Source organism: Leucopleurus acutus, assembly GCF_964270905.1.
Source record: "Leucopleurus acutus genome assembly, chromosome: 2".
NCBI lineage: Eukaryota > Metazoa > Chordata > Mammalia > Artiodactyla > Delphinidae > Leucopleurus > Leucopleurus acutus.
Window position 1 is genome coordinate 149,385,663 of NC_139143.1, and position 24,540 is coordinate 149,410,202.

Consider the following 24,540-nt stretch of genomic DNA (forward strand, 5'->3'; position numbering starts at 1 on the left):
CAGCACAGCCAAATAAATAAATATTAAAAAGAAAGAAAATAATTCCATTTACAAAAGCATCACTAAAAATAAAACACTTAGGAATAAATTTAACAAAAAAAGTGTAAAACTTACACTCAGAAAACTATAAACATTGTTGAAAGAAATGAAAGATCGGGCTTCCCTGGTGGCGCAGTGGTTGAGAGTCCGCCTGCCGATGCAGGGGACACGGGTTCGTGCCCCGGTCCGGGAGGATCCCACATGCCGCGGAGCGGCTGGGCCCGTGAGCCATGGCCGTTGAGCCTGCGCGTGCGGAGCCTGTGCTCCGCAACGGGAGAGGCCACAGCTGTGAGAGGCCCGCGTACCCAAAAAAAAAAAAAAAAAAAAAAAAAAAAGAAATGAAAGATCTATTTTAAATAAATGAAAAGACATTCCATGCTCATGAATGGAAGATTTCAGATGGTTAAAATGGTAGTACTCCTCAAAATGATATACAGTCAACACAATCCCTATCAGAATCTCAACTGGTTTCTTTGCAAATATTGATAAGCCAATCCCAAAGTTCATGTGGAAATTCAATGGACAGAGAACAGCCAAAACAATCTGGAAAAAGAAGAATTTAGAAGACTCTTACTTCCTGATTTCAAAACTTACTAAAAAACAACAGTAACCAGGGAATTCCCTGGTGGTCCAGGGGTTAGGACTCTGTGCTTCCACTGCAGGTGGCATGGGTTTGATCCCTGGTTGGGGAACTAAAATCTTGCCTGCCACACAGTGGGTCCAAAAACACAAAAACAAACAAACAAAAAAACCAGTAACTGAAACATTGTAGTATTAACTAGCATAAGACTATATAGATCAGTGGAATAGAATTGAGAGTACAGAAATAAACTCTCACAATTAAAATCAATTTTTTAAAATATTTTTATTAAGTCTTCACCCTTGACAGTGTGGTTTGTTTTTTTAAAAAATATTTATTTATTTATTTACTTTATTTGGCTGCGCTGGGTCTTAGTTGCAGCATGCAGGCTCTTAGTTGCGGCATGCGAACTCTCAGTTGCAGCATGCATGTGGGATGTAGTTCCCTGACCAGGGATCAAAGCCAGGCTCCCTGCATTGGGAGCACGGAGTCAAGTCCCAAAATCAAGGGTTTTTTTGGTTTGGTTTTGTTTTTTTTGCGGTGCGCAGGCCTCTCACTGTTGTGGCCTCTCCCATTGCGGAGCACAGGCTCCGGACGCGCAGGCTCAGCGGCCATGGCTCACGGGCCCAGCCGCTCCGCGGCATGTGGGATCCTCCCGGACCGGGGCACGAACCCGTGTCCCCTGCATCGGCAGGCGGACTCTCAACCACTGTGCCACCAGGGAAGCCCTATCAAGTTATTTTTTCAAAGGTACCAAGACAAGTAAATGGGTGTTAAGGATAGTCTTTTCAGTAAATGGTGCTGGGACAACTGGACATCCACATGCAAAAGAATGAAGTTGGATCCCTACCTCACACTATATTTAAAAAAAAAAACCTCAAAATGGAAAAAAGACCTAACTGTAACAGCTAAAACTACAGAATTCTTACAAGAAAACATAAAAGTAAATTGTCATGACCTTGAATTTGGCAATGTTTCTTAGATATGACACCAAAAGCATAAGCAACAACAACAAAAAATAGATCAATTGAACTTCATCAAAATTTAAACTTTTATGCCTCAAAGCAGGGGTCCCCAGCCTTTGAGCTGTGGACCAGTATCAGTCCTCTGCCTGTTAGGAACCAGGCCACACAGCAGGAGGTGAGCGGTGGGCAAGCAAGCGAAGCTTCATCTGATGCTCCCCATCCCTCACATTACCACCTGAACCATTGCTTGTATTACCGCCTGAACCATCACCCCACCCCAACCCCATCCGTGGAAAAATTGTCTTCCACGAAACAGGTCCCTGGTGCCAAAAAGGTTGGGGACCGCTGCCTTAAAGGATACCATTAAAAACCTGAAAAGAGAAGCCACTGAATGGGAGAAAATATTTGCAAATCATCTATCTGATAAAGGACTTGTATCTAGAATATATCTTACAACTCCGTAATATAGAGACAACCTAATTTTAAAATGGGCAAAGGATCTGAGTAGACATTTCTCCAAAGATACACAAATGGCCTTTAATACATGAAAAGATATTCAACATCATTAGCCATCATGGCAATGCAACTCAAAACCACAAGGAGATACTGCTTCACACCTACTAGGATAGCTATAATAAAAAAGACAGACAATAACAAATTTTGGCAGATGTGGCAAAATTGGAACCTTCATTGCTATGGACTGAATTTTCTCCATCCCAACAGTTATGTTGAATCCTTTACCCCCAATGTTACTGTATTTGGGGGGGAAAGGGCTTTTCAGAGACAAAGATTAAATGAGGTCATAAGGGTGGGGTCCTCCTCCTTAGGACTGAAGAAAAGGAAAAGGTAATTCATTCCCTCTCCCTCTCTCTCTGTCTCTCTCTGTCTGTCTCTCCCGCTCTCTCACCCCTAATAAGTGTTAATGAAACTGGGATTTGGGAAAACTTCTTTTCCCCTTTGGATTTTACTGTATTGTTTGAATTTCTTTATAATTAGCATGAATTCCTTTCTGAAAATAATAAAGTCATTAGTCTTTAAAAGAAGAAGTTCATATCTTTTACTAAATAATATCAGTTTGGGATCTGTCACAAGAAAAGAATCAAGTGCAGAAAAATATTGCTGAAATTGTGTTCATCACAGCATACCTTACAATAATAATAAATAAAAATCTAAATGTCCAATAATAGGAGCAATCCTAAGTAAATTATAATACAGCCATGTGATAAATTGTAATGCAGACATTAAAAATTTTTTGCTTATAAATAATTTTTAACATGACATACTCAAAAATAACGTTAAGTGAAAATGAAGTAAATCGAATTATAGATACAGCACAATCTCGACTTTTTTTAGCTAAATTAGCAAATCACTAATGATGACTGTCATTACAGGTGATTATTTCTTCTTTATTTTTTCTGTATTCTTCCTTTTTTATGACTTTTACAACAAGGAAAATAAAATTTTTACTTTTTTTAATTTTTATATTTATTTGGCTGTGTCAGGTCTTAGTTACAGCACACAGGATCTTTGTTGGGGCATGCGGGATCTAGTTCCCTGACCAGGGATGGAACCCAGGTGCCCTGCATTGGGAGTGTGGAATCTTAACCACTGGACCACCAGGGAAGTTCCAGGAAAATAAAAATTTTAAAATAAGCAGCTCCTGTAAGAGTGGGCCATGAAAATGTAAGAAGTAACTATGCAAATCCTTCCAAACATATATACAAACACTCATAAAAGTTTGGCATCTGTCATTCTAAGTATCTGGGGATGAAATATCTCTTTTGCTCCTTGCCCCATGTCTTAATCAGTTTGGGCTTCTATAATAGAATACATAGACCAGGTGGATTAACCAACATATTCTCACAATTCTGAGAGCTAGGAAATCCAAGATCAAGGTGTCAGCACATCTGGCATCTAGTGAAAGCCCACTTCCTGGTTTGCAGAGGGCTGTCTTCTCAATGTATCCTCACATGGCAGAGAGCAGAGTGGAAACAAACTCTCTCATGTCTTTATAAGGGCACTAATCCCATCATGAGGATTCCTCCACCCTCACAACCTAATTACTTCCCAAAGGCCCCACCTCCAAATACCATCACCTTGGGAATCAGAGTTTTAACATCTGAATTTTGAGGGGATAAAAACGTTTAGTTCACCCTAGGAAGTTAAAAGCAGAGCAACAGCTCTTGTTCTCAGCCTAAAGAGATAATGAAGAGATGTTTTGGCAAAAAATAAAAAACAAGAACACACTGTTCCTCTACTTCTTTGGTAAATGTAACTCCTAATTTTTCCTATGTTTGTCTGTGCTATGAACAGCCAATCCCAGGCTTTCCCTGATGCCTAAAGTTCAACCAAGAGCTGACTTCAGCACTCCCTCCTTGCCTGCTGCTGACCTGAGGATCGAAATCACATCAAATCACATGCTTAGATGGACCGAAAGATAAGTGGTCAGAGGCCAAACTGAGTGGCAACATTCCAACTCTGAAGAAATTATAAAACTAACCAAAATAAATTAACTGGTAGGAAGTGCCAACAATGGGAACCATAGATCCATTTCATCTCATAAAAGCAGCAGCCTCTTAAGTCCCTTCCTTGGCTACATTCAGGCCAATAAAGAAAAAAATAATGTGTAAGCCATATATGTAATTATAAATTTTCAAGCAGCCACATTAAAAAAAAACAGGTAGAATTTATTTGAATATGTTAATTTAACCCAATATATCCAAAATATTATAATTTCAAAGAAACTTTTTTTTAAAAAAATATATTTTTTTAAAGTAAGAATGGTTTTGTTTATTTATTTATTTATTTTTGGCTGCGTTGGGTATTTGTTGCTGCGCGTGGGCTTTCTCTAGTTGTGGCGAGCGGGGGCTACTCTTCATTGCGGTGTACAGGCTTCTCGTTGCGGTGGCTTCTCTTGTTGAAGAGCACGGGCTCTAGGCACACAGGCTTCAGTACTTGTGGCACATGGGCTCAGCAGTTGTGGCACATGGGCCTAGTTGCTCCGTGGCATGTGGGATCTTCCCGGATCAGGGATCGAACCCATGTCCCCTGCATTGGCTGGTGGATTCTCAACCATTGTGCCACCAGGGAAGTCCCAAAATTATTTTTTTTAATATTTTAGTTTATTTAAACAATATCATTTATGTGTATTGTGCTGGCACAAATATGCAGAAATATTTTTAAATTGTTGAGACAGTTTCATTCTTTTTTCATATGAAATCTTTAAAATTCATGTATATTTTATGGTTCCAACACATCTCAACTTGGATGCTAAATTTTTATCAGAAATATTTGATCCAAGTAGGCAGCCACATATATTTGTTTGTTGTGAATAGTATTCCCAGTGGAACAAGTATCCTTTTTAGTTCAAGGTAATAATTCTCTCTTGTATAAGAAATTATTACCTTTGTTTGCAGCATACCCATAAAAAGGGAAGTTAGGACACATGATCTGAAGGGAAAGACATAGGACAAAGACAGAAACCAAAACAGCAATGCAGGAGTGGTAAGTTAAGCCCTCTGCTATAGAGAGCCACCTAGGGGCCATAAACAGAAACAGCAAGTTATTTTTGTTAACATTCAAATAGATTGTTCAATCACCTGATTTTTAAATTTAGGATTCTAAATACAAAATCTTAATAAATTCAGTTACAAATTGCTATAATTAATAAATGAATAAGGGAAGAAAAGAAGAAAAAGAGCAAGAAAAAAAGAAGTGCAGATGTATATGGAAATAGGGGGGTAGTGAAATGCCAACAAAAGGATTTCATGTCAGATAGAAATAAAAAGGAGGAAAAGACAAAGTATAAAAGAGAAATGGAGAAGAAACTCATAGTGAAAGAGAAGGGAAAAAATGATAGGTTCTCCAGGTACAGCAAAAAGTTTATTTGGATTAAAAGACCTGGTCTCAGTTGAATCATTAACTGCTAACTGGGTCCAATGTCACTGGATAATCACTTCACTCTGGGCTTCACAGACTCACTTTAGCTGTAAAATATCTTCAGGACCATCTCTAGCTAAAACATTGTCTAAGTTGCTTGCCTGCCCCAGGAATCTATCCTATAGAAATAATAGCTTGAGGAGGGTGGGAGGGGGAAAAAAAAAGAAAGAATGGCTGGAGAAAGTAAAGATATATGTACAAGAATGTTGACTGGAACACTGTAATAGCAAAAAAAAAGAACATGTAAAACTAAAATTAAACAACCTAATCAGAAGAGCAGAAGGGACTGATTGAAAACCCTACAGCCATGTAATGGGATACGAGGCAGCTGTTAAAATAAGGAAGTATCAATATGTTCTAGCCAGGAAAGCTGTCCATTTGCCATGTGAAAAAGCAACATGTATAAAATCATTAATCTTCTCCATGAACATATCAGTGTTTTTTAACATTCTGAACATGTATATGCATGTTTATGTGTATGAATGCTTAGGTAGATATGTCTGTATAAACTTGGAAAAAAGAAAAGACATATAGATACACTGGTTACCTCTGAAGGACAAGATTAAACAGGCAAATAAGGACTTTTAATATATATGCTTTTTAAAATTATAGGACTATGGATGAATTTTACTATTTTATAGCTTTCAATAATTTTCTAATAAAAGTTATCAAGGTACCTACCATTAACTATGGAAGAAAAACATCTATTTTTCATGTGTCATAAATGTTAGGCACTTCTGTTAGGCAACACCTAATCATCTTACTTTGCATCTTCTCCAGCTGCCACCCTCCAATCCAGTTTTTCAAACTGTTCCCTGAACATACTATATTCACTCCAACATTCATGACTTGGCTTATGATGTTTTCTCCAACTCCCAGAAAGATCTTGTCTTCCCCGATCTTCAATTATCCTTACTTTATTTTTATCTTTATTTACTATATAGCCTGTAAGCCACAACTACTAAAGCCCATGCACCCTAGAGCCTGTGCACAGCAACTACTGAGCCCACGTGCAGCAACTACTGAAGCCCGCATGCTCTAGGGCCTGCGTGCCGCAATTACTGAGCCCACATGCTGCAACTACTGAAGCCTGTGTGCCTAGAGCCCGTGCTCCATAACAAAAGAGGCCACCACAATGAGAAGCCCACGCACCACAATGAAGAGTAGCCCCCACTCGCTGCAAATAGACAGAAAGCCCCAGCACAGCGCAGCCAAAAAAAAAAAGAGAGAAATAGATGGCAATACCATAATAGTAGGGGATTTTAATACTCCACTTTCATCAACAGATCATTCAGACAGAAAATCAATAAGGAAACATCAGCCTTAAACAAGATACCAGACCAGATGGACTTAACAGTCACTTGCAGAACGTTCCATCCAAAAGCAACAGAATACACATTCTTCTCAAGTACATGTGGAATGTTCTCTAGGACAGATCATGTGCTAGGCCACAAACAAGTCAATAAATTTAAGATTGAAATCATAGAAAGTATCTTTTCCAACCACTGTGGTTTAAAATTAGAAAACAATTACAAGAAGAAAACTAAAAAATTCAAGTAAGTGGAGATTAAACAACAATGCTACTGAACAACCAATATGTCAAAGAAGAAATCAAAAGAAAAATCATAAAATATCTTGAGACAAACGAAAATGGAAATACAGCATACCAAAACTTACGGGATACCACAAAAGCAGTTCTAAGCTGGAAATTCATAACAATAAACGCCTACATTAAGAACAAGAAAGATCTCAAATAAACAACCTAACTTTACACCTCAAGGAACTAGAAGAAGAATAACCTAAGCCTAATATTAGTAGAAGGAAGAAAATAACAAAGATTAGAGAGGAAATAAATGAAATCGAGATAAAAAGACTATAGAAAAGATCAATGAAACTAAGAGCTGATTTTCTGAAAAGATGAACAAAATGCCTACACCGTGTTTTCTCTCTCACCACTTCATTAATTCCAATTACACATTTATTATACCTTATCACACTATCCTCCATATAACATAACTTCCTGCCAATTTCCAATCTTTTCCCTCTCTATAGTGTATTCTAAATAATCACTTCTAGTCCAGTTTCAGTAATTCTCTTTTAGTCATGTATAATCAGCTATCAAACCTATCTTGAATTTTTAATTTTAATTATTTCATTTTTCTTTTCTATAAATCCTATTTGGGTTTTTTTTCAATGCCTGTAATGTCCCTTTTTGCAGTTTCTTATACCCCTGAGGTATTTCCAAGCTTGCCTTTTATTTTTTAAAACATAGCAAGCATGCCTAAAACTAGATCCAATAAATCTCATTTCTGAGGTCTGCAGAGATCACTTTTTACTGTTCCTTCTTTATCCTGGTCCTCAACTATGGTGCCTTGTTTCTTTAATGCTTGATTATCTTTAATTGCATGTCCTTGAAAGGTTAGTTGAAGAGTTCTCAAAGCCTTCTACAAGGAAGATGCTTTCCTCCAAAAGAAAATTTGCAGTTGCTTCTGTTAAGTGTCATGGTTAACTGGAACCAACTTAAGACTCACTTCATGGTCTGATGTTTCTTTGACCACCCAGCTAAATGAGAATTTTGGCAGCAATCCCTGTGCTTTATTAATTCTCAGTGAAAGGTTTTCTGGTTATTTTTTTCTTCTCTTTTTTTTCTCCCTTGCTCTGCTCAGTGCCAAAGCAACTCTCCCTGTAATCTACTGAAAGTGGGGAAAAGAGGACATGGGGAGTCGGGGTAGTTTTAATTTTGTGTTCACCCTTACCGAAAAGGTTTACCCCTAACCAGTTTAATGTGGAGAGTTGGTATTTAACTTCTGATCTTGGGGGGACCTGAGCTGTGACTACTTTCCTCTTCACCTAGGGGGCCATCAAAATTGAAGTTCACAGCTTCCTGTTCAGCGAAGGCCTTCAAGGCAAAAGCAGCTTCAAATGCTGATCTTAATTTTCCGGCATTCACCAGCAATTCCTCTCTTGTTAGCTCTTCCGTGTCTTTAGGATATCTTGTTTCTATTCCATTCAAATATTTTAGTTGTTATTAGTAGGAGAAATGATTCAAACACCTGGCTTGCCATTACCAAAAACAGAAGTCCCAAACCTTATTAACGCTCTTCAGTTTGTTGAACGGAAATAATTTTTGAATGAATGAATGAATGACTTTCAAATTAAACAGACATGTCACCCTCAGATTCAATCATCTAACCTGTCTGAACATCAGTTTCACAAAATAAAGGGGTTGAACAAAATTATCTCTATGATTCTTTATTGTCTAAAATAGCAGGATCTATTGCATATACATGCGATGTCACCTTTCAGCTTTTGCAGGCTCCATTTATGGTAGTCAGATGGGCAAAGTTTTCTCACAGTGTTACAACAATTCCAAGATAAGAATAAATGAGACTCACTGTTAATCCAAGGGATCCCTTTTCCATCTTCTCAAATCCAAGAGCCAAGACACAATCTGCCAGACCTTGAAAGAAAATGTAATTAGTTTGAAAAATTAAATTTCCAGACACCTAACAAAATATCATTAAATACTTCAATTTAACTAAGCATGTCAGTTTATACAAAATGTGAAAACATGGTATAATCCTATAAAATTTTTAATAAGTGAAAAATTACAGAGAAAATTCTTATATGCTTCTAAATAAGAGGAAAAATTAATAAATTATATAATTCTTTCTTTGATTCTCAGTGTTAATAAGACTTTTGATTAATGTGGAAATATGTTCCAGGGAAGAACAAATACAAATAGCTAATTTTCAATTTTTAAACATTAAGTAAAATTTTAAAAAATTTTAAAGCAACTTGATGAAAATCTCAACAGAATTATTTCTGGAGGGAGGGGGCACCTAAAAATGATGTTAAAGTTCAACTAAACAGCAAAACAAGCAGAATTGCCAAAATTTTTCCTAAAAAAGAGGAAAAAAAAATAACAACATAGGGGGCACAGGGGATACTAGTATTATCCAATAGTGAGACATTATAAAGCTCAAACAATTAAAACACCAAAGAGTAGAGCAATAATCAACAATCAATCAGAAGAAAGAACAGAGGGCCTAATAAAAGAGCCTAAATATTTGGAAATATAGACTATGATATATATCCGAGAGAATTGAAAATATATGACCACAAAAAAAATTGTACACAAGTGCTTACAGCAATATTATTCATAGCCAAAAAGTAGAAACAACTCAATGTCCATCGACATGTAAATGGATAAACAAAATGTGGTATATCCATACAATGAATTATTAGTTGGCCACAAAAAGGAATGAAGTACTGATACATGCTACAACATGGATGAACTGTGAAAATATTATGCTAAGTGAAAGAAGCCACAAAAGGCCATATATCATATGATTCCATTTATATAATGTTCAGAATAGGTAAATCCATAGAGACAGAAAGTAGATTAGTGGTTCCCAGGGGCTGTTGGGAGAGGGAAATGGGAAGTGACTGCTAATGGGTACCACTTTCTTTTTGGGGTGATAAAAATGTTCTAAGATTAGATAGTGGTGATAGTTGCACAAACCTGTGAATATACTAAAAAACACTGAATTGTAAACTTTAAAAGGGTGAATTTTATGCTATATAAAGCACCTCTCAATATAATTGTTTTTTGTTTGTTTGTTTTTTGTTTGTTTTTGTTTTTGTTTTTTGCGGTACGCGGGTCTCTCACTGTTGTGGCCTCTCCCGTTGCGGAGCACAGGCTCCAGACACACAGGCTCAGCGGTCATGGCTCACAGGCCTAGCCGCTCCGCGGCATGTGGGATCTTCCCGGACCGGAGCACGAACCCGTGTCCCCTGCATCAGCAGGAGGACTCTCAACCACTGCGCCACCAGGGAAGCCCTAATTGTTATGTTTTTTAAAAGAAATACATTATAAAGCAATCCCTCTGATGGTCGTATGGAGAAATAATAAAAGGGGGGCAATAACTCCACATCTATTTAAGTTTACTAGACAAATAGGCACTTCTCACCACCCTGAATCAGTTGCCGGGCCATAAACAAAGCTGTTGAACCAGTAGAACAGTTATTGTTGACGTTGATTATAGGAATTCCAGTCAGTCCCAAACTGTGATAGATAGCCCTCTGCCCACAGGTAGAGTCACCTATATATTAAAAAAAAAAAAAAAAAAGTTTATATATGCAACATGAGAATTATGGAGCTGCAAAGCAACATAATACTACATTATGGGTTTTTCCAGTGTTTTGTCTTTGTCTAACATACAACATGGGCAGAACAATAAATATACTATTGACATCTTACTCAGAAACAGTTTTAGCATGAAGCATCATTTACTCTGCAAATATAAAAATTCTCAAAACACAGAATATATATGCACTTTCTTTACACAATACAGAGGTAGGAAGGTAGAGACATGACCAAGTAATAGCAAACAATTCAATCTGGCTAGGGCTACATGACAGGCAGCAATACTTCATGTATACTGTCAGATATAAATCTTTTAAAAGTAAACCATTTGGGCTTCCCTGCTGGTGCAGTGGTTGAGAGTCTGCCTGCCGATGCAGGGGACACGGGTTCATGTCCTGGTCAGGGAGGATCCCACGTGCCGCGGAGCGGCTGGGCCCGTGAGCCATGGCCGCTGGGCCTGCCCGTCCGGAGCCTGTGCTCTACAGCGGGAGAGGCCGCAACGGTGAGAGGCCCGCGTACCGCAAAAAAAAAAAAAAAACCAATTAATTAAAAGGCCATGATTTTTCTCTTCATGTAAAATTTTGTAACTTCAAAAAGTTAAAAGATTCTGCATGCCAGGGTATTCCAGAGGAATGTAATCCAAGTAAAAACACATTTGACTCCCTTTCCCAAGGAACATGTCCACCAAGGCAGACATGCTGGAGCAGTATGATGGAAACACCTGAAGATACAGACACTCCAGAAGTCTTCAGAGAAAACAGTAAGGTTCAGGACCTCCCTTTCATAAATACATTGTGCATCTCTTTGAACTAGTAAATTTCCCTTCAAGAATTCTCTTGATATCTTGAAATCTCAAAGAAATAATCACAGATATAAATAAAGATTCATCTACAGTAATGCTTACGATAGCCTTTTATAATAACTAGAAATTAGAAATAATTTAAAATGTCCAAGAATAGGGTATCATTCCTACTGCTAAATAAACTGTAGTAAATCCCCAAGACTAGAATATCATGAGGTAATTTAAAATGCTGTAAAAAGACTGGGGACATTCTAAATGTCCATTAAAAGGGGATAGATTAAATAAATCATGATATATCTACTCAATGGAACACTATGCTATCATTAAAAGAGACCAAGAAAGCTCCTTATGAAACAATTTGGAACAGTCACCAAGAACTACTAAGTTAAAAAGAGCAAAATATAGGGACTTCCCTGGTGGTCTAGCGGTTAAGACTCCACGCTCCCAATGCAGGGGGGCCTGAGTTCAAACCCTGGTCAGGGAACTAGACCCTGCATGCTGCAACTAAAAGATCCCGCATGCCACAACTAAGATCCTGCACATGGCAACTAAGACCCAGTGCATCCAAATAAATAAATAAATAATTTTTTTAAAAAAGCAAAATACAAAATAATGTGTATATTATCCTACCATGTGTGTAACAAAAGAAAGGGGGAGGGGGTATTTATACACCCACACATACTTATTTTTATATGGATAAATTACCTATGAAAAGATACACTAGAAATTAGTGAAATTGCACTACTATACATAAAATAGATAAGCAACATGGATTTACTGTATAACACAGGGAACAATATTCAATGTCTTATAATAACCTATAATGGAAAATAATCTGAAAAAATATATATATAACTGAATTACTTTCCTGTACACCTGAAACAAACATAATATTATAAATCAAATATACTTCAATAAAAAAAAGAAATTAGTAAAATTGGTTGTCTAAGGAAAGGGAATCATGAGACAGGGAGACAGGAGTAAGAGTGAGACTTTCCACTACATAAACATCTACCTTTTGTATTTTTTTTTTTTTTTGCAGTACGCAGGCCTCTCACTGTTGTGGCCTCTCCCGTTGTGGAGCACAGGCTCCGGACGCGCAGGCTCAGCAGCCATGGCTCACGGGCCCAGCCGCTCCGCGGCATGTGGGATCTTCCCGGACCAGGGCACAAACCCATGTCCCCTGCATTGGCAGGCAGACTCTCAACCACTGCACCACCAGGGAAGCCCTACCTTTGTTATTTTTGTACCGTGTAAATGTTTAATCTATTCCAGAAAAAAGAAATTTGAAAAATATTAATGATGAAATGAAAGAAGACTGAATCACATGGGGAATATTGAATACAATAAAATGAGAAAAGCAGGTTACCAAAAAGTATGTAACTAGGACCTAAATTGAAGAGAAAATTATGTGCGCATACGTATTCACACATATTCATACTCACTGAAGGACCTACACCAAAAAAGTAATGGTAATAATCTCTGGATAATGAGATTACAGGTGACTTATTTTTTCTTGCGCTTTTCTGTGTTTCCTTTTTTTAATTACAATAGTATATATCATTTTTCTAATTAGAAAAAAATCTTAATGTTATTAGATACAAAAAATCAATAAATACAAATTTTAAGACAACAAAGAAAAAAAGATAAAAAGTGTTTTAATTTAATAAAAAGTGTACTGTTTTGGCAGTACAATAATGGCAAAATATATATATATATACTAAACTAGGCTGACACATAAGGGAAATCTAGAAATGATGAGAATAAGACCCTGAACTCTGAGTTTTGAGGGTTAAAATTCAGAAATTCCTCTGCATTGTTTATGTAGTTGCTGTAATTTTTAGAATATATAGTTTACTACGTACCATAAACATAGCCAATACATGCCTGTTCTACTGCAGAATAAGGGATCTGTGCATCCGCTAAAGCCTTCTGGCCTATAAAAACAAAAAAAAAATTATCACATAGCACTTTGAGTAAAAATAAGTTCAGAGTTTTCCCAGAGTAAATCTACCTCTAGTTAGTCTATGTTCAATTCAAATGACAAATCCTTCATCAAATCATCTCAGACTTTCAGAAGTTATCTTACCTTTCAAAAGTTATCATTTCTTCCTCTAAGCTATTGTAACACTTTTTCATACCGCCTTTTTGATATTTAACATTTCCTATTCTAACTGTACACCTAACTATAAATATCAATATATTAAATCCCAATAGTCTTAAAGCTCCTTAATGTCGAGGTGTGTTATTCATCTCTGTGGCTCTATCGTACATCTAGAGGACAAAATAGGATAGAATGTTATTGTTGAGCAGGAGTGTGGGAGCACTCATATGGTCATCTTACAAAGCCAGGATCAAGAGATGACCCTGTCTATGGAACAAGAAATGAAGCTTTAAGGATGCTATCCAAAGGTACAGAAATGACCAATGGAGGAACTGATAAAAATTATGAAAATAAACTACGAAGAGGAGAGTGGAACTTAGAGATAAGATGTAACCTAAATCCTCATCTACCATAATGAGAAGCAAACAGATGTCTAAAAGTGATAAGTCAAAAACTGGAATAAGTGTGGTGGAACAAATATTTAGAGATACGGAGATAACCACCAGAAGAACTAAAGCCAAAACCGTTAAAAGAAGTTGCCCGCTGGGGAAGGGGCCTGGGAAGCATAAGCCATCTGTGTGTGTGTGTGTGTGTGTGTGTGTTTTAACCATATGAATGTATTACTTTGAAGTTTTTTTTAACTTAAGAAGATATATGATTGATTATGGGATTGGTTTAGTCACACTAGTTATCTTTTCCCACTTAAGGTATGAGCAAAACAATTAATGTTTTACTTATAATAATGTTGATGAGATTATGTTTAAAAGAGCATTCTCATATGCTGCTACTGAAACTAATAATATAAACAGTCTGAAAAATAATCTGACAAGAGTCTTAAAACTGTTTATGTTCATTGTTCCAGTGAGTCTACTTCTAGGCTTTGTCCTCAACAATAACTAGAGGTGAGAACAAATATTTGTATTCAGCAAGAAATTTACTATAGTTCTTCTAAAATACCAAAAAGTTGTGAAGCAAATATCCAACAAAAATTATGGCATAAATATATAATGAAATATGCAAAAATTAATTTTTTCCAGTTTTAAGTGGAGAAATCTTTATAATAATAAGTTTTAAAAATCAGGATACAAAACTACATATAGAATATGATCCCAGATAGCCGCAGAAAAAGAAAATTAAAATAGAATACACCAAGGGAATGTAAACTGATACAGCCACTATGGAGAACAGTATGGACGTTCCTTAAAAAACTAAAAATAGAATTACCACATGACCCAGCAATCCCACTACTGGGCATATACCCTGAGAAAACCACAATTCAAAAGGGCACATGCACCTCAGTGTTCATTGCAGCACTATTTACAATAGCCAGGTCATGGAAGCAACCTAAATGCCCATCGACAGACAAATGGATAAAGAATATGTGGTACATATATACAATAGAATATTACTCAGACATAAAAAGGAACGAAATTGGGTCATTTGTTGACACGTGGATGGATCTAGAGACTGTCATACAGAGTGAAGTAAGTCAGAAAGAGAAAAACAAATATTTTATATTAATGCATATATGTGGAACCTAGAAAAATGGTACAGATGAACCGGTTTGCAGAGCAGAAATTGAGACACAGATGTGGAGAACAAACGTGTGGACACCAAGGAGGAAAGCGGCGGGGGGTGGGGGTGGGGGTGTGATGAATTGGGAGATTGGGATTGACATGTAAACACTGATGTGTATAAAATTGATGACTAATAAGAACCTGCTGTATAAAAAAATAAATAAAATTAAATTTAAAAATTTAAAAAAACAGAAAACCAATTTAGAAAAATAAAAAAATAAAACATTAAATGAACAGTGTCTACCCGGAAAATCAACATCAGTTAATCAAATTTCATGAACTTTCCTTTTCGGGGCAGAGATTTCTGATTCCCTGTATAGTAATATCTAAATACTGAGTTGAATGATGGAGTTGAAATGAAACCTAATTTATGAACACTGAGTGCACTAGGTACTTGTAGAGACAAGCAGTGTCTAATTAAAAACCACAGTAACCCTTTTTGGGTTGCTGGCAGCAAGCTGGCAAGAATAGGAGGAAGGGTAAGGCTTCCTAGGAGGAGGACTGTACCTGAACAACTTCATGGGACCACCGAGCTCCCAAGGTCTCCATGAGTGGGAAGCTTGTATTCCCCAGCACTCCCTTAAACAGCTGATACCTAAGCTTAGACTGCTTGGCCTTGAACTTAAAACATCTCCTTTGACCCAGCTTCCTGTTAAGGTTGCAAGGCTGCTCCACGATCAAGACAGACCACACAATAAACTACAATGTTCAAGGATCTGAATGTTCTATATTACCTGCTTCCTTTGCCAAGTCAGGGTAGTCTCTTGAATTCTCAACTCCAGGCTTTGTGAACTAGAAATATAGAGATAATAAATAGAAACAAATATAGTTAGATTTTTTCACAACAGAGAACTGCAGAAATTCATTCGTCTATTCATTTAAACAAAAACATATTGAGCACCTATCATGTTTCTGGACTCTGATAATAAATAATATACAGTTCGTACCCTCTGGGAGCTTAGCATCTAATGGAAAACAGGCAATTACACCACAGTGTCATAAGTACAGAGTGATTTGGGAGAGACAATTACCCAGCTTTGGAGGACTAGAAAGCCTTCCCAGAGGAACTGATGTTTAAATTAAGTCTTTAAGGATGAGTAGGAATTAGCTAAGTGAAAGAAAAGGAAATTCTAGAGCAAAGGCCTGGAAATGACAGAATATAACAGTTTTACATGCAAACAATTTTATATTGCAGAGGCTGAAACATGATTTGAAATGGCAAGTGATAAGGACAGAAAAATGACTGAGGACCAAACGATGATAATTACTAATATTTATTGGGCACTTACTGTTGTTACTCACTGTACTAAGAACTTCACATGTATTAACTTGTTTAATCCTCACAACAGCCCTCAGAGGTAGGTACTACTCTTATCACCATTTTAAGATAAGAAAACAAGGGCAGAGATTAAGTCACTTGCCCAAGGATACACAGCTAATAATTAGTGGAGCTGAAACTTCAACCTGGTTCTAGAGCCAATTCACAAGTGACCTTATATGCCCTCCTATGACACCTGGGCTTTATCCTGAAGACAGTGGATTTAAAAAAAAAAAAAAAAAAGACTGAAATAAACAATGAGATACACCACAACACCAAACACTGACAGGATGTGGAGCAGCAGGAACTCTCATTCATTGCTGGTGGAATACAAAATGGTACAGCCACTGTGGAAGACAGTTCGGCAGTTTCTTACAAAACTAAACATCCTCTTAACATATGATCCAGCAGTTGTGCTCCTTGGTATTTACCAAATGAGTTTAAAACTTATGTTGACACAAAAACCTGCACATGGATATTTACAGTAGCTTTATTTATTTATTATTGTTTAAATTTATTTATTTATTTATTTTTGGTTGCACTGGGTCTTCATTGCTGCACGTGGGCTTTCTCTAGTTGTGGCAAGCAGGGGCTACTCTCCCTTGCGGTGCATGGGCTTCTCATTGCGGTGGCTTGCCCTTGTTGTGCAGCACAGCCTCCAGGCGCGCAGGCTTCAGTAGTTGTGGCATGCGGGCTCAGTAGTTGTGCCTTGCAGGCTCTAGAGCACAGGCTCAGTAGTTGAGGCGCATGGGCTTAGTTACTCCACGGCATGTGGAATCTTCCCAGACCAGGGCTCGAACCCGTGTCCCCTGCCTTGGCAGGCGGATTCTTAACCACTGCGCCGCCAGGGAAGCCCTATAGTAGCTTTATTTATAATTGCCAAAGTTGGAAGCAACCAAGATGTCTTTAGCAGGTGAAAGGTTAAATAAACTGTAGTAAAACCAGACAATGGAATATTATTCAGCACTAAAAAGATATGAGCTACCAAACCACAGAAAGACATGGAGGAATTTTAAATGTATATTACTAAGTGAAGAAGCCAATCTGAAATGGCTACATATTGTATGATTCCAACTACATGACATTCTGGAAAAGGCAAAACTATGGAGACAGTAAAAAAAAGTTAGTTGTTGTCAGGGACTGAGGGAAGGGAGGGATGAAGAGGCAGAGCAAGAGGATTTCAGGGCAGTGAAACTATTCTGTATGATGATGTAATGTATACGTGTCACCACATATGTGTCTAAACCCATAGAATATACAACACCAAGAGTGAACCCTAATGTAAACTATGGACTTTGAGTGATAATGATGTGTCAATGCAGGTTCACTGACTATAACATATGTGCCACACTAATGCTGATCATTGATAGTGGGCAAGGCTTTCCGGTAGGGTCGGGAGCAGTGAGTATGTAGGAACCCTCTGTACTTTCTGCTCAATTTTGCTGTGAACCTAAAACTGCTTTGAAAAATAAAGCCCTACTTTAAAAAGAGAGAGAGAGAGAGTCTGGGCCGAGAAGACGTGCACGTTAGATCATTCTAAATGCAATGTTGAGAAATGAATGAACGGAGCAAGGCTGGAGGCAGTGAGACCAAATGGCATAATTCTGAAATAGCCCAAGTGAGAGTTAACTAAGATAGCAGCAGAAAGAATGGAAAGAAGCAAAGAGACTTGAGAAACATAAGTGAAGTAAAATCTACCAAATACAGTGATCAATTAGATAAGATGGAGTGGTCTGCTAGTCAGAGGTTGTGCTAACGAGAAATGGCTTTCAAAAATTTTTAACTGCAAACCACGATAACATACATGACCCGGTAGACACATAGTGAAGCAAAATTTTCATGAAATACTTATCCTTGTTATATTGATACAGTATTTTTGATTCTATTTCAATTTTTTTAATGCTAGAGGCAACCTTCTAAACAGACGTCACTACCCCCTGCAATGGATCACAAAACCCAGTTTGAAACACTGTATAGATACTAGACTTAAATGCCACACTTTATTACACAGTGCCAAAATACATCTGTTGAACTGAACCAAAACAAAACGTTTAACATTTGTTCCTATCTCTTACCCACCCCAATTCTTCATAACTTCTGAATTAGGGAATCCTTCATAATTCCCTAATTCAGCAGCCCCAAATTACCTATTTCACCTGTAGTTACTCTTCAGTTCACTAATTACAATCAGAGCATGTAGTATAGAGAGCACTTACTGTAAGGAGAGAGTACTGTGCTACTAGGCTCCACCAAGTAATACCTATTAATAACCACATTATCATCCAGGTAGTGAAATGACTGCACTTTCTCATTTCTTACTGAAATCAAGGCAGTTTTTAAAAGATTAGTCAAGCAAATAAACACATACAACATTACTCCTTCAAAATGAAAAGCATGTTTAGGTGGAAACTACCAAATGTCCATTAACAATAAATTGAATATATTATGCAATGTTCACACAATGGACTATGTTACCTCAATGAGAATGAACAATCTATAACTACACATAAAATTAAGGATGAATCCCAGAGACATAATGTTGAATGAAAAAGCCAAAACTAACCTATGATATTAAAGGTCAGAAGTCAGGATAATGGTAACCCTTTGCAGGCAAGGAGTCAGTGACTGGAAGAAGGCACAGAGTAATTTCTGAGGTGCTGGTAATGTTCTGTTTACATTTGCTTTTTAGTTTTTATTTTTTTAATATAAAATAAAAATAAAAACCTACCTCAAGACCTATAATAAAAACAGCAATCTTGTTCCACTACTCTCCACCCACTAGTCTTACTTGCTCCCAAAACATCCATTTTCAATTCTTTTAGATATTTCTTCTTTTATAAAATGCCATGTTTCTAAATATTCTTATACTATTATTTCTTTATCAATGTAAGAAATTATATCATAGTCTCTAATAAGGGCCAATGAGAATTAGGTCTCTCAGGCCACTTCACATATACATTTACAGTTCCCCCATCCTCCTTATACAGTTGAATCACAATTTTTTTTATTAAATCAGTATGTAGTGCTTACCTTATAATGTTTCTTAGTATTGGGCTAGGTTGTATACTATGATTACATGTGCTTTATTGTACAATTTTGTTTTGCTTTGTTTTTCCTGGAGTTAACTGCCTCATTTTTAAAGTTTTAACCTTTTTATTGTAAATAACAGAGATACAGAAAACCACACACACACACACACACACACACACACACACATCTCCTAATGAATTATTTTAAGGCAAACACTCTTGTAACCATTGACAAAGATTCTCTCCTTTACCAAATTCTAGCCAAGCTCCTCTGAGTCCTCTTCTCTACTAGGTCTCAACCTTGGCCTAAAAACTTAAACACTAATGTAGTTTTTATGAGTTCTAACTTGCTCAAGGCCAGGTCCCTAGGAGGACCCTAGCCCCACTTAAAGCACCTGCCTGAGAAAACTCAAGGCTGTCAAAAGAATTTACTGCTTCTTCCAGCCAACACCTGAATACAGGGCTGGTCTCCCAGTCTCTGTGGGAGGGTAGGAGCCTAAGCTTGGGTAAGCACCAGTTAGCAAATCCAGATGGGTTTCATGTGAACTAGCCTCCCCTCTCCCCACTTTATGTAAGTTTTCACTTCCCTGACCCTACAGCCGGCCCTCTGCATCCATGGGTTCTGCATTCACAGATACAGAGGGCCAACTAAGGGGACTGAGCGTCCATGGATCCTGGTATCCAAGAGAGATCCTGGAACCAATCCCCCAGGGATACCAAGGGACTACTGTATTGTGTCCCTACTCACCACCCTCCCTATTCCCTTATTATCCCTTTAAAATACCCAGTCACATCTGTATAAAGTTAGTTCAGTTCACACTGGACTTCTTCCCTTTTGCAATAGCATATTACTAATTAAAATCTGTCCTAACACTTTACCTAGTGTCTACCTTTATCTTTGACACCAACCACCCAGACTAAAAAATTGAACCCTGCCTGCCCCTCCACAAACTCCTCTAAGCACTCTGTTCCAATCTCAACCCCGCTCCACCCCCAAAGTAATTATTATCCTGATTCTTACAATAATCACTTCCTTTTAGTATTTCATAGTTTTATCACCCAAGTGTCTATCTGTAGACACTATTGTTCAGCCCCTTTTTAAAGTGTTTATAGGCCTTTCAAATTCTCTTTTAATCTACAGGTTCCCCTCCACTACTTTCTTTTCCTCTCAATACATCTGTTAAAGAACCCAGAGCATTTGGCCTGTAGCTTCCCACAGTCTGGATTTTGTAGATTGCATACTCATGCAGTTCAACATGTTCCTCTGTTCTCTTTATTTCCCACACATTGGCAGCTGGATCCAGAAGCTTGCAGACTCACATTCTATCTCCCTGACAAAACTACAGGTAGTGGTGTATTCTTTCATAAGGAAGCATATAACATCTGATTATTTTTTGCTCTTTGTGTTTCTAACAGTTGTTGGTGCTCAATGACTAGATCCAGCAATTCTCAAAACTTCTCGGTCTCAAGACAACTTTAAACTCTTAAAGATCACTGAAGATACCAAAGGGCTTTTGATTATGAGGATTATATTTACCAGTATTTACCCTCTTGGCACTTAAAATAGGACATTTAAAAATAACTTTCAATTCACTCAAAAAAAAACCCATTACATGTTAACATAAATAATTTTTATGAAAAATAACTATATCTCCCCCTCAAAAAAGTGATGAGTGGCATCGTTTTGCATTTCTGCAATTCTTTTTTTTTTTTTTTTGGCTGTATTGGGTCTTTGTTGCTGCACACAGGCTTTCTCTAGTTGCAGCAAGTGAGTGGGGGCTACTCTTCGCTGCGGTCGCGGGCTTCTCATCACGGTGGTTTCTCTTGTTGTGGAGCACAGGCTCTAGGTGCACAGTCTTCAGTAGCTGCAGCACGCGGACTCAGTAGTTGTGGCACGCAGGCCCTAGAGCACGCGGTCTTCAGTAGTTGCAGCTCACGGACTCTAGAGCGCAGGCTCAGTAGTTGTGGCTCACAGGCTTAACTGCTCCATGGCATATGGGATCTTCCCGGACCTAGAATTGAACCCATGTCCCCTGCATTGGCAGGCGGATTCTTAACCACTGCACCATCAAGGAAGTCCCCTGCAATTCTCTTTATTGTCTGGTTTAACAGGAGGCAGCTGAATTCTCACAGCTGATTCTTCATTCAGCATTTGGTGTTATGCTGTTTTGGCTGATGCCTATGAAGTAAATCTAACCTCACACGGATATGTGATTGGAAAAGGGAGGAGCATTTTAATAGCCTTTTTAGATAATTGTGGATATTCTTTTATACTACACTAAAACTTGACAAGTGGGAGTTTCTTACAGGTTAGTTGCAATGTTGAATTTAAAACAATATCAATGAACTTTTCATATTCTTGTTATATTCAAGTCCATTAAAATCTTGCACTTTTTTTTTTTGCAAAACCAAATTTTACTTAAAGCACAAATACGTTACTTTTTGCAAAGAGATTCATGACACAGGACTAGACAGTGAGGTCAGATAGCCACTTAGCACACGTTTAAGTCCACGGCGCCTCCTAGGAACTGAGGGAGTGGCCCCGTGTCCCTGGATACAGCTGTCTGGGCTGATTCTAGGGGGTGACAGAGTTCAGGATGAAGTTTAATGCCTTAAATACTGGCTTCACTTGAGTACCACACAGTGGCAGCTCTTGACGTTATTAAAAAGGAAGCAACGCACTAAAGGGAAGGTACAGACGGGTTTGGTGAATGACTAATTCTCACTACATAAACAGGCAAACTTAAGTTACCATATCAGCCATTCTAACATCTGTATAGAAATTCCCAGGAAGATGTGTCCCTCAAGGCTAATTGTAAACCAGGATGTACACTTCGGAAGTCGGTCCCTTGCAATGCCTGTAACAGGAGTGTCCTGGAGACGCTGTGGTGGCAGGACAGGTCACTTTGCAGAAGAGTTACCTGGGGCCTAGCAGCTTCATCCTTTAAGCCCCACTTGGTGCACACTGGGTTTGGGGGCCGTCTTGGGGAGGACAGGGAAGAGGCACTCCTCAATAAATAAGGTCGGGAAACAGACTTGGGCTTCACACTCCATCCTGCAGTCCCCCTTAGCCCAAGCAAGTGACTGAGGAAGAAGGAACAGCAGCCAGCGGGGTGGGAGTGGTCGTCCCGCACCCCTGCTGGGGTCTCAGCTGAGTTGCTGGTGGTTGAGTGCTCTGATGATGGCTGGCATCTCCTTTCTGCAAAAGCATCAGTCCACACGGGTAGGATGCAGGGTGGGGCTGTCCCGGAGCCCCTCCAGTGACAGGTTTAATGGACAGCAGTAGGGAAGCAGCTTAATGGCCCAGCCAACACAGTCCTTCTTGAGAGCAGCTGACCCGTGAAGGAGAAGCTCTAGTCCTCGGTCTTCAGTGTTTCTGGTGGGGCAGCAAACGGAAAAACTGGGCGACAGGTAGCATGGAGAAGCTGATGTGCTGGGCACAGACCTACCCAGAAGGACAATGAACAGCTCTTGGGGTCTGCTTGGTGTGGCGGGCTGCCAAGGTGGCTTCCACTTCCTGCCTGGGAGGAAGAAGGCATGGGCTCCCGCCCTTGTGGGGAGGCAGGACTGTGAACTGGTCTGTCTCCTTCCTGCTGAAGGGTCAAGTGTGGGTCAAGTCACAACTTCAGCAGACCTCGTTTAACCAGTTTTTGTTCTCTTACAAAAAAAAGAAAAAAAAGACCCACAGAACCAAATCCTACATGACAATAAATATGGTTTTTCTCCATAATATTGCTTAGGAAGATCAAGAGCCCGCAATCCAGTCATCCTGAAGGTCCCAAATATCACAGGCAAGTGGGGTTTTCCTGGTGAGACGGATCCCTGCGTGGAGTGGGTCGGTGTCTGTGCCGAGAGGCCTGCTGGGGTGCGTGACACCCGGGGTATTGACGTGATCCTCAGAAGAACAGAGGTCCGAGAGTAAAAATGACATCAAAAGCAACCAGGCGTCTGCTCTCCTTGCCTTAGGCTGACGCCAGAGCTCTGCTTGTGGAGGCGGGCGGACACCCCCGAGAGGCTGGGCTGGGCTGGAGCCAGGCCAAGATGGGGCGGGGGTCCCACAGTGCGAAAACCCCAAATAGCCGAGACTGAGGCGCCAACAGGTTAACGCCAGCACTCCAGCGCATGCAGTGAGATCTGGAGACCCAGGTCTCCAGGAGACGCCGGTGCGGTGTCTGTGATGGCAGCGGAAGGCTGGGTGACGCAAAGAGGAGAAACGCTGTAAAGTCAGGATTCACCACCACGCATCGTGAATCAAAGTCCGGGTGCCAGACCAGTCGCAGGCACGGAAAAAAAGAATAACAAAACCCCACATTTGGTGCACGGAAGAATGCAGGAGGGTTCTCAGAAACACCGTGGTGGTCTGGTATGCTTTGGAATGGAAGCAATATCCCTCCAAGGAAGCAAGAAAATCCTGCACTTTGAGTGGAGTGGTAATCTGGCTTTTCTCTGGAGCCATTTCACCTAATTTTCCAAACCTCTGCCAGGAAGCTGGTATGTGTCTGATTGCCAGTGTTCTGGGAACAGGGCCGGGAAGTGCCATCATTTAGTATACAGAATTTCACTTGACTCCCTTTTTTTCAACTTGGGCCTCACTCCCGCCTTCCACTAAGCCTAATGGTCAGATGATTCTAGAGACTCATCTGTTCAGCTTCTCCAGAAAACAAGCCTCCAATACCCTGACAAGGAAGGGATAGTCACCTAGTGGTAAAAAGGATCTTGGAATCCAATTATTCCATAGAAGTGTTTTCCTTCCCTCCTCTCATCCCCACCTTACTTGGCATCTAGTACATGCAGGTTCTGAGCCTTCTGGATTCCTGCAGGAAGACTCAGCCAGTATAACCCCTCTCCAGGAACTTGGGTTGTGGGTTTCTCTGTTCTGAGTCAATGACCACTTTTCCATCAGCTTTTAATCATCCAATGTTTTTCTGACATCTTTCTGCTATTGTTTCCTCTCCTAGTCACTTCACCCTTACTGTCATTTTAGTGGTATTTGGAAAGCACCAATTGAGATAAATTCATATTTTCAACCTGCCATGCT

General features: G+C 39.0%; 1 protein-coding gene across 1 annotated transcript in view; it reads right to left on the minus strand.

Moving 5' to 3' along the window:
* The window catches only part of SCP2 (sterol carrier protein 2), a 168,084-nt gene that overhangs the window by 140,142 nt on the left and 3,402 nt on the right, over positions 1-24,540 (minus strand). Inside the window, exons 2-5 of the mRNA XM_082863512.1 lie at positions 15,890-15,947; positions 13,340-13,411; positions 10,497-10,628; positions 8,919-8,983 (exon numbers count right to left, since the gene is read on the minus strand). Of these exons, the coding sequence (XP_082719638.1) occupies positions 8,919-8,983; positions 10,497-10,628; positions 13,340-13,411; positions 15,890-15,947 (327 nt within the window). The remainder of the gene's footprint in view (positions 1-8,918; positions 8,984-10,496; positions 10,629-13,339; positions 13,412-15,889; positions 15,948-24,540) is intronic.